The following is a 12,069-nucleotide window of genomic DNA, read 5'->3' on the forward strand; positions in this document are numbered from 1 at the left end:
ACCTTTTCAAAAAAACCAAACAATTATTACTTAAAGCTTGTATATTATTTTGAAATTGCTTTGATCTGATTATATATTATGTCAAACAAAATAAGATTTATTAAGATAATTGAGTGAATATTTAACTTAACAGAGAAAATATATTGCAAAAATTGAAACTGCATCATTACATTGTATGCAGAAAACAGGAAGAATGCCTGTTGTCTTGATACTGTTTATAAGTTTTTATCTCATAGTATCATCACTTTTTCAAATTATTTTTTTCCTTTTTTGTTTTTGTTTTGTTAAAACAAGATAGTTTTTCAGTACAAATAACCCATCTGATGAATATTGCTTTTAGTTTATTGTATTCTTTTTGGACTTCACAACTTTTTCTACTCATAATTGAATGGGTTCTTTAAAAATATTATCAATTAACTGTCAAGGTCTAGGTGTCATTGAAAAGAGAAGAGATGTATTTAATTTCCTTAAGTCTAAAACATTCAACATCTATTGTATTCAAGATACACATTTCACAAATGAAATTGAAGTGAATATTAAGACCATGTGAGGCTATGGGTGTTATTTTTCATATTTCTCCTCAAACTCTAGAGGAGTTGCTATAATGTTTAATAATAATTTTGAATTTAGAGTATTAAAAGAGAAGAAAGTTGTAAATGGTAATTATCTAGCATTAGATATTGTTATAGATAAGGAGAGGCTAACACTTCTATCATTGTATGGTCCTAATGCAGATACTCCTAATTTTTACCATCTTATTATGTGTATTATAGAAGATTTTGGAAATGAAAACTTTATAATATGTGGTGATTTTAATCTTGTATTGAATCCCCATATAGACTATTGTAACTATTTACATATTAATAACCCTAGTGCTAGAGATAAAATCTTAGAAATCATAGATCAATGGAACCTTATAGATCCTTTAAGGGAACTTTTCCCAGACTTGCGTAGATATACATGGAGAAAAAAGAAGCCCTTTAAACAGGCTAGGTTGGATTTTTTTCTTTTTACAGATAATATGTTAACAAATTCACTAAATTGTAAAATTGAACCTAGCTATCGCTCAGATCATTCTTTTGTAATTTTAGAGCTACAATTTTACCCATTTATAAGAGGTAAAGGACTGTGGAAATTCAATAATTCCTTATTATATGATCAAGAATATGTAAATATTGTTAAAGATAAAATAATTGATGTCAAGAAACAATATTGTGCACATGTTTATGATTTGAAACATATTGATGAAATTTATGATGAAAATTTACAACTCACTATAAACAAGCAATTATTTCTTGAGACTTTATTGATGGAAATCAGAGGAAAAACGATTTCAAATGCAAGTTTTTAGAAAAAAGAAAAGAATAAAAAGTTTCTTAATTTACAAAGGGAAATTGATTCATTAGAAGCAAACTTTAAGGAAGAATTAATAAATCAATTGAAAGATAAAAAACAAGAACTGGAGGATATAAGAAAAGAAAAGATGAAGGGTAAATTAATACGTACAAGGGTAAAATGAATTGAAGAAGGAGAAAAGCCAACTAAATATTTTTGTGGTCTTGAGTCAAAAAATGTTACTAGTAAAATTATACCAAAAGTCGAAACAGAAGATGGAAGGATTATAACAAAGCAATATGATATTTTAAAAGAAACAAAAGTATTTTATGAAACATTATATAAAAATAGAGATTGTAGTTTAAATGGCTGTAAAATTGAACAGTTAGAAAATGATTTAAAATATTTGAATTTTGAAAAATTGACAGAGGATGAAAAAAATAATTTAGGAGGGGAGATAACTATAGCTGAGGCAGGTTTAACATTACATAAAATGAAAAATAATAAATCTTCTGGATCTGACGGTTTTTCGACTGAGTTTTTAATTTTTTTTGGAAAGATTTAAAATATTTTATTGTAGAATCTCTAAATTATGGATTTCACATTGGATCATTATCAGTCACTCAAAAACAAGGGATTATCACATGTTTGCCAAAGGATAACAAGCCACGCCATTTTCTGAAGAACTGGCGCCCCATTTTATTATTAAATACAGTTTATAAAATTGGGTCAGGGGTGATCGCAAATAGATTTTAAAAAGTTTTAGATAAACTTATTAATTTAGTTCAAACTGGCTTTATAAGTGGGCGTTATATGGGGGATAATATCCGACTTATATATGATATTTTGCAGTATACTGAAGAAAAAGATATACCTGGTTTATTACTGTTGATAGACTTTGAAAAAGCTTTTGATACAGTATCCTGGGATTTTCTTTTAGCAGTTCTGACTTTGTTCAATTTTGGGAATTCAATAATCAACTTGATAAAAGTACTTTACAATAGTATTAGCTCTGCAGTCATTCAGGGTGGAAATTTATCAGAGTTCTTTGTTATTGGACGATGTTGTAGACAGGGGGACACATTATCACCGTACCTTTTCATATTATGTGCAGAGATTTTGGCAATAAAGGTTAGAGGTAATACGAAAATACAGGGTATAGAAATTTCTCAAGTTGAACATAAACTATCTCAGTTTGCATATGACACTTCACTGATTTTAGATGGAAGTGAAGAATCTATGGAAGAAGCTTTATTAGAGCTAGATTGGTATGCAAAACTTTCTGGACTAAGGATAAATTTTACAAAAACTCAAGTAGTATGGATTGGAAGTAAACAATGCAGTAGAGAAATGTTATTCCAGAACAGAGATTTATCATGGGGTCAACTTCTTTTAGGCTGTTAGGGATAAACTTTGATATTGATCTTGATAAAATTTTAAACTGAAATTATACTGATAGGTATCTTCAGATAAAAAAATTGATTAATACATGGTCTTAAATAAACTTAACAGTTATTGGTAAAATACTGTGGTTAAAACTCTTATTCTTCCAATACTTAATCATCTCTTTTTAACATTACCAAACCCAAATGCTGAGATGATTAAGAAAATTAATGATGCTATTTATTATTTTTTATGGAACTCACCAGTTCATAGAGTTAAAAAAGAAGTGTTACACATGGATTATAAGAATGGTGGTTTAAAGATGATAAATATTCATCTATTTATGACAGCTTTAAAATGTACATGGATAAGAAAATTGTTTAGTTCTAACTGTAAATGGTTAAATATTTTATTTACAAATATAGATAAAGAAAAATTGTTCAAACTAGGAAATAGTTACACAACAAATACTATTTCAAATGTCAAAAACAAATTTTGGATTGATGTATTTAAAGCATGGCAATTTTTTGTAGATAAAGATATAAATTCTACATGGGAATATTTTCTTGCTAGTCCACTATGGATGAATAAGAATATAAATATCAACAACAAACATGTATTTTATAGAAGTTGGTATAATAAAGGTATTGTTTTTGTAAATGATGTGATTAGTAATAATGGACAGTTTCTCTCCTATGGGGAAATAAAAGACAAATTTGATATTTCTGGGAATATAATGATGTATAATAGTATCATTTCAGCATTGAATAAGACAAAGAAGCTGTATTCAAGGGGAGATAATAAGATCACAGAACCTTTTATTCCCTCTTTTGTTCAAACCATTTTAAAAAGAGAAAAGGGAACTAAAGATATATATTGGATGTTAATACCTAAAGTGGTTCCTAATGGGGAGAAAAAGTGGAATGAAATTTTGGAACTTAATGACTTAGAATGGAGAGAAATTTTCAAACTTCCTTTTGCAGTTACCAATAACACAAAATTACAATGGTTACAGTTTAGAGTAAATCATAGAATATTAGCTAAAAACAAATTTTTGTGTAAAATTAATGTCATAAATAGTCAGCTATGTAATTTTTGTAAGGAAGAAATAGAAACTATAGAACATGTACTATGGAATTGTGAAAATGTCCAGAATTTATTAGAAGAAATAGATATATGGTTTTTATCTAATGGTATAAGTATTTCATTCACCAAAAAGAATTTTTGGTTTGGTGATGTCTCACATGTATACAAGGGTGAAATTTCAAATCTGATTTTTCTGTGTCTTAAACAATATATTTAAAATACAAGATATTTCCAGAAAGTTTTATCAATTCATGCTGTGAAGAAAGTTCTAAAAGATCTTTATAATTTAGAGAAGTGTATAGCAGTAAAAAACAATAAGCTTGAGAGTTTCAATAAATTGTGGATTCAATTTACTCATTTGTTCGATTGTTATTAAAGTCCTATTATAATTCATATGTGAAAAACATGATAGAATGTTAATTTGTGAACTAACAAAAAAGTTACATCAAATATATTCATCAGAACATTATATTTATATTTCTTTTTCTTTTTTTTTTATTATTTTAAATTTTATTTAACTTATTTTTCCTCAAAATTTCCATTCTTAAAAAAACTATAAAACTTAGAATATCTGTATGCTTGTTAAAACAGTTATTCTAATATGATGAATACATTTATTTGTGGTCCTTATTTTTGAACTTTTATTATGTTTTTTTTTAATGCAAATGAAAAATGCGGTATTAAATTGTAACTATAGCTGATATATTTTTTTGTAAAATGAACTAACAAATACTAACACATATATATTTGCATGATCTATTACTAACATTAACGAGGCCGGGATAAGGTACCGGTATTCGATGTTTTCATTACTAACAAATGTACAGATTTCAATAAAAAATGAAAATAAAAAAAAAAAAAGAAAGAAATACAAACTAGAAAAAAAAGATTTAAAAACCTGTATTTAGTTTTCTCTCAATCGATTTATGACTTTTGAACAGCGGTATGCGAATGTTGGCGTTATCTAAGTCAAAAATGCCTTCTTTTTTTCAAATTTTATTTCAAAACCCAGACCATTTGTTGAAATACCCGGACGTCCGTTTTAAATTTTGCTCTCGAAAAAACACGGACATTATAAAACACTGAATTCTTACTGATCTACAAGAAAGTTGAGCATCGTTAGTGCTCAGAACATGTAAAGCAATCAGTATAAGATGAACAGTGACGAATAAAACTATTTTACTCGCAATATAATAGCAAATAGATCTGATCGCATGTATTATCACTCGACAAACCTACACTAAAACAAAATGGACGGATTCACTCGAGAGAAAACAGCGGTATACTACTGTTGCCTTTATTATAAACACGGATCGTTAGATTGTTTGTTCTAAGCCAGACAACTATGCCTATCGTGATAATAATGTGCATAAAACCTTGGTAAACTATTAAACACTAAAAAATACTGACATCATTTATGATACTGAAACAAATTACATACCTTTTTGGGAAGGTTAAATTTGTATGCCTACCGATTCCTATTGTTTCAATCATAAATAGGGCATACAACTGAGGTCGAAAGACTAACATTTGGATATTGACGACAACTTTTTGTTAAATAAGTTGTTTTAATTAATTTTGTATTCATATTGATTTCTTTTTACATAGTTTATACTTTTCTTTATGGGAAATCATGTTGCGTTCAATTGCTTTATAACTATTCGCATTTATCTTATAATTTAGGTTCGTGTTTCTAATATGTACAAAATGAATGTTGGGACAGACATATTACTGACAATATCATGTTGGCATTTTATATTGAACACACTTACCTTTTCCGAGTATGATGTTTTCATTGTTAATCACATCGTTAGATCGTCCGTTCTTTTGTCGTTTTGGTCGCTGAAAACAATACGAAATACGTTCATAGGAAAAGTTCCTCATTATTTAAAAGTTTGACTGACGTTGACAATGCAACATGTAGTTATATTACAATTCTGAAAACATTAGTTTTCTTGCAACGTGTGTGCTTAACATTCAGATTGAATGCCAACATTAAATTGTGTAGCATCTTACATTTCCTGACATTTTTTTTGGTAATATACGATAAAAAAAACAGTGGTGAAATGACACCCATTGCAGTAAGTTTTTTTTATTTGTTTCAGGTCAAAAACTACAATATTTTTTTATTTCGAATGCATATATATTCTAGATTTGTAAGAAATTGATCATAACAAAATTTAATCTAATTCTATAAAAAATCAATCAATAAATGTAAGCGTAAAAACGCTCAAAATACAATATTCGATATATTTTTTATTTCCAAGAGCATTGTTCAGATAATTTGTTGTGCGGGACTAATTTTCAAATTGAAACGGCACGGACGTTCATTCGATTTTACCATTTAAAACTCTTGGTTTAAAAGCTTCCTTATGAGTAGGAATCCTCTATCAATAAAATCATGACAAGAAATATAATCTCGGGAACATTGTATCAATTGGGAGATTTATACTGCGTACGCTGGAGCTGCTGGACGGTTGCTATATAGAAATGGTTAGCAAAAAGAAAGGTACAACTTACGTTTTGACCCATGCTCTGAAGTCTCTGTATAATCTCATCATTTTGCTTTCGGATAAGAATCACTTCATAACTTAAAGAATCTACTTTTTCACTCATGATATCTCTGTTCTTTTTTGAACTAGTACCCCTGTCTCTTTTGTTCACTTTGACATCACTATCTTGTCCTATTACAATGGCGTCTGCTTGTGGATTTATGAGATAATTCATATGATGCACATGTTTGACTTGTTGAATATTCTGGATAACAGTGTCAGGGCGCTCCTTAAATGATATAATAACCATTTAAAAAATCAACTTTGCAAAAGTAAAGCTTTGTACATTTGTAGTGCATGATAATTCATGTGTTTGTTCTCTTGGCTAAATAAAGGCTAAATAAAGGCAACAGTAGTATACCGCTGCTCGAAATTCATAAATCGATTGAGAGAAAACAAATCCGGGTTATAGACTTAAACTGAGGGAACACATCAAATATAAGAGGAAAACAACGAAACAACAGAAACAACAGAAATATTAAAGTGCAACAAAAAAACCAAACGACAATGCAACATTCAAAGAACCGAACTATAAAATAACGATTGCCATTTTCCTGACTTTGGTACAGGACATTTTAAGAAGAAAAAAATTGTCAGTTGAACCTGGTTGGCTAGCCAAACCTCCCGCTTTCATGGCAATGTTAAATATAACACTAAAATGACAACATTACATTACAGGACTACAATACAAATGAATGGGAAAATATTCAGATAGAGAGAAACAAAAAATATTAATACAATAGAACATTACGACATGCTTATAGTTATAAAGGTATTAATATTTGTCAATTGTGTAAATGTTTCAATTTCTTTTAATTTACAACTGTGATACTTATAGCATGTAACTTCTGTCTGTATTATATAAATAAAACATTCTGTACCGTTTCACTATTATATGATTATATTCCTTCAATAGGATTTTTGGCAAGTGTGAAATGATGGAATAAAATTAAAAATCGGTGGACCGAGACTAACTAATGATTAATCAATATCAAGGGAAATATCCCTAAAAATATCTTGTTGATCAGGTGTAATACCCTCAATTCTTGGCATGAGTAAAGTTTTGTCCTGTCCAGTTTGTAGACCAAATTTCTCAAAACATTCATTCTATATTTGAAAATAACTATCACTTGGAGTAAGCAATTATTTTCATCCCTTTGCCTACTGTGTACAAGCTTTAGTAACCATGACACCTAAAGTTCCAAAAATTTTCTATAGAAACAAATATAAAAAAATCAAATATATATGTTTATAACTCAGAAATGTTCTACTACAATGAAATGTAGAGTGAATTCCTATAACTGTCAAATTTAAGGGCATATATTTTTCGTATGCAACCGGATGTGAAGTACTGTATGATTTGGTGATATCACACGACCTATAATAATGAATAAACAGGTAACACAAACTTCCGAATCACCTTCATGTTGAGTTTAAGTCTGGATACGATATTCATGAACTTACATTTACCAGTATAATTCCCATTAAAAGTTATTACTTTTGAGAAAGCTCTGAAACAATTGCTTTAAATAAAATCAGAAGGAAAACGACGGGTTTCTCTAGTTAAGAAGAAATAATGTGTACTTCCGGAGCGGGGCTTAGGTTGCAGAGTGGTGTAAATGGTTTATCTGCCACTATAGTCCAGTCGATTTGTGCAGATTTTTGACAAAATTGCTCAGATTGTGGTAAAAGCTTGAAATTTGGCATAGCAGTAGTATATGTCATGGACAGCATTTTAAGGTATGAACCCACTCTAAAAATCAAAATTGGCGGAAGAGGCGGCCATTTTAAAATGGTCGCCGCTTGATCTCTTTAGATTAATATAAAAACCATGAAAATAATATTAGAGAAAATATTCACATGAAACCTGGTTCATAGAATAACAGTACTGATTTCAATTGTCTTGTTGAACATTTTTTTGGAAATACTATCCATATTGAATGGCGGCCATCTTGAAAAATCGTGATTTTTTAAAGCCAAATTAGGTAGTCATTATTCGATAAAAATTTTAAAAAATGCATTGACGAAGATATAAAAATGTATTTGTTTGAGCTATACAAACAGAACAAAAAGCGAGCCTATCCCCCTCCCCGATTTATTCTTCTGTTTCGTAGCGGGTACACATTACTGTATATTTTCCGACTATGTACATTTATTGTAATTATCCAAAAGTTCACCTCCAACACTTAAAACTTTAGTTGTTGAAATTTGAATCATTGTTTCTAATGTTCAAAAGAAATCGAAAGTTAAAACGCGGACCACGAAGAGGATCATAAAATGAATTATTATACCTCAGTATGTTTTTTCTATATAAAAAATAATGAAACAGTTGCGCTATTTCATTCCACAGACTATTTGCCAGTCAATAGTTTCAAAGACTATTACCACGGTTAATAATATCATAATCATCTTTCCCGTACTTTTTCATGCTTATTTTTCATTGAACAATAATGATGTCATTGACTATTTTGCTTGGCAACGTCAAACTTTAATATTCTGTTTGTTTCGATTGTAATTTCACTTAAAAGAAGCAATTATAAAAGAGAGAAACACTTCGCGCACATTTTGTAAAGATCTAAAATAACTTTTAACTATCCTGTCAACTCTGAGGTTGTCAGTTCGAGCTCTGCACGTGGCTATTCTTTGTGTTTTCGTAACTTTCCAAATCACCATATTAAAGTAGAGGTTTTTTTTTTTTTAATAATGATTTTGATTGTCAACGAGACATTAACTTAAAGACTCAAAATGTATCAAAATAACATAAAAGTAAGCATACAGGCTGTACAATAGACTGTTGTCCAAACAATATATTAAACCGTAATATTGGAACACAACTTGAACAAAAGTGAAGAAGTTAACTTGAAAATAGTGAAGATTTTCTAAAGATATATCATCATCAATAATAATATCTCCCGTTAAAGTAAATGTCTCAATGGCCAATACATACATATTTTACAAACGAAATCACGTTTGAAATAGACAACATGTTGCAGGTAGAAAAAATCGTATTAAAATACACATCATGTAAAAAGCATTTATAGACATGTTAGGCAAATTAACAGACAAGGCTAAACGTGTTGGCCCAATTATTTCCTAAAATAAATAAAATGAAATCATTTTATGTATCATTATCAGCAAATCTTACATACCACATTGAATTTAGGATACATCATACTTATATTTGATTTAATATCATTTGGGGAATCGTTAACAAGTTAAATCGTAAACGTATGACCTCATATTGCATTTGTTTTGATGTTTTGATGTTGTTTTGTTGATTTTTATTTATCTTAATTATTAATTAAGGATGTTGAGAGGATTAGTAACGACAAAAATATAATATTAACAAAATTGTCGTTTCTTTGAAATTGAGGTTCAAAAACATCTTTATTTAAGAATTGAATGCCTCATTTTTGAAAATTTATTGAGTTGTAAAAGCGTTGACCGAAGTACAATTTGTATGCAGTCCAGAAGTTCTACATTCTAAAAAATGTGCGTACGTGTAATGTTTTTACAACCCTTTAAAATTAACCCAGCAACAAATCTAATTTTATCTATTTGATGCTCTTTCAGTTCATTTAAACACGACAATTTTAAAAGTTTTTCTTTTATTTACCTGTACACTTTATTGTGGAGCTTGTTAATATAAATGTTCATTCAGGAGCGAATATTAATTACACATCTCTTTATTATTATATTTATATTGACTGGAAAAACACTGCACATTATCTACTTCACTTTTTGTCTATTGTCATGTCCGGTGAAAAAAACTGTTTTTTTCTGTTTATAAATGAAAATTATCAAGAGAAAAGAAAAAAAAACCAAACGTTTGCAGCTTGAATATTTTTAATAATAAATATTAGTTCACTTTAAATTTAAATAAAAAATAGTATAATGTCATCTGAAAAAACAACTTGAAAAGGTTATCTAAAACTCTCCACACAAGATAAAAATAAATAACCGTATAATCTTAAAGGACATTTATTCTATATATGTTGCGATTAAAGTGCGATTCAAGTAACATCTTTTGATTCTTTTATCATTAGCCAAAAAACTTTTGAAAATTATAATATTAATCCAATTTTAGATCGATATTAGCAGAAATATGAGAAATGATCATATTCTGTTAAATATTATGGCTATCATAAAATTAAAGAAAATTTAATATTTTAAAGAGAAATATGTGTATTCTTAAAGAAAATTTCATATTTTAGAGAAAAATATGTGTTTGCTCAACGTAATTGATATGTATAATGTTTGAAATTTTATGTGAAAAATAAAATCCTGAAAATTGTTATTGAAATTAGTTTCTCCTAGCCAAATTTAAATAGACATACTAATGTCTAAAGTTAGCATTACCACAAGAATCCGTCGATTTATTAAGTCAGGTTTCGGCGTTTTACAGCGTTGCTTGTCCATAATATAATATATATTAAACAACGTTGATCCTAACGGAGGAAAATCATGTGCATTTCACGGGGGAAAATAATATTATTTTCATGTAAAATGCATAGGAATTTCACATAAATCATTTCACATGAGTTTCACACATAAATAAAATCATCATAGATGCAAGAACTAAAGTTGTGTATGGGAGACGCGCGTTTAGTTTACGAAAGCGTCATCAGTAATATTCGAATATAAAGCTAAATAAGGTATGAACTTGATGAGCTCATTTGAGGTGAAATTTACAAGAATTAAAAGTGAGATGAGTGAAATTTCTCTGTGAAGTGATATTGAGGCATTTACAAACTGATAGTTCATAAATAATGGTAAGTCGTAGAACTATACTAGAGACATTAATCAGTCTACTTTGAATGAAGCATGAATACTGACTACAAATTTCTGAAGTTAACCATGTAATGCTAAACTCATGTGTCTTTCGTTTTGTCTGGTCTGTCTTTCATCGACCATTATGTATTTCCCATATTTTCTTGTATTTTGCACTTGATTGATGGCATGCGCATTCATTGCTTCAACCTAATGTATAACACCTATGTCTTAGTCTATTTACTCGTGTTTTATTTCTCGACCAAATCCCGTGTTTATCGTGTGGACTCGTTATTTACTAACTAAAAGATTCAACCAAACTTACATTGTAACAGGAAAGCTGTAAATTTTGACATCTGTTTTCTGATTTCTGTTGATATGATTCTCGATTCGGATGACACATGTTTCCACTCGAATTTTTATATGACCGTTCAGATGCATGAACTGTAGGGTTTTCAATTTGGTCTTCATGATCTAAATGCGGAAACCTGGGTTCAACCTGTTTTTTTGAATCAATTGCAACAAAACCATAGTGTTCGTCCTTATCTAAAGGCGGTTCCTTCTTTGTTGTTAATTTATTAGCTCCATTTTCCTGGACTTTACCTTCAAATTGACACGGACCAGTAAAATTCTCCGATGGTTCACTGACGTTTGTGATACAACACATGCATCGTTTTCCTCTCCAACATCGAGATACATTATTTCCCATTTGTACACAAAAATATAACCTGTAAAAGATACTTTATTATTATTATTCCTTTCTCAATTTTATCTATTATCCATAAATCCTATTTCTGACATCAATTAATCAAATAACTTCAATTATCTTTTTTTTAATTGTCTTTCATTTTTACTTGGTGTGTGTGTGTGTGTGTTTGGCTTTTATCATCCATGTCCTTTATCTTTAAATAAAATCAATTATATTTTGAAATTAACACACGAA

The 12,069-nt window shown here is 29.1% G+C and overlaps 1 protein-coding gene across 1 annotated transcript in view; it reads right to left on the reverse strand.

Moving 5' to 3' along the window:
* Positions 1-11,850, reverse strand: part of LOC139484022 (uncharacterized) — a 32,036-nt gene extending 20,186 nt beyond the window's left edge. Inside the window, exons 1-3 of the mRNA XM_071267744.1 lie at positions 11,452-11,850; positions 6,325-6,585; positions 5,577-5,646 (exon numbers count right to left, since the gene is read on the reverse strand). Coding sequence (XP_071123845.1) covers positions 5,577-5,646; positions 6,325-6,585; positions 11,452-11,835 — 715 coding nt within the window. The 5' untranslated portion in view covers positions 11,836-11,850. The remainder of the gene's footprint in view (positions 1-5,576; positions 5,647-6,324; positions 6,586-11,451) is intronic.
* Between the last annotated feature and the right edge of the window lie 219 nt (positions 11,851-12,069).

This window comes from Mytilus edulis, chromosome 8 (genome assembly GCF_963676685.1).
Source record: "Mytilus edulis chromosome 8, xbMytEdul2.2, whole genome shotgun sequence".
Taxonomy (NCBI): Eukaryota; Metazoa; Mollusca; class Bivalvia; order Mytilida; family Mytilidae; genus Mytilus; species Mytilus edulis.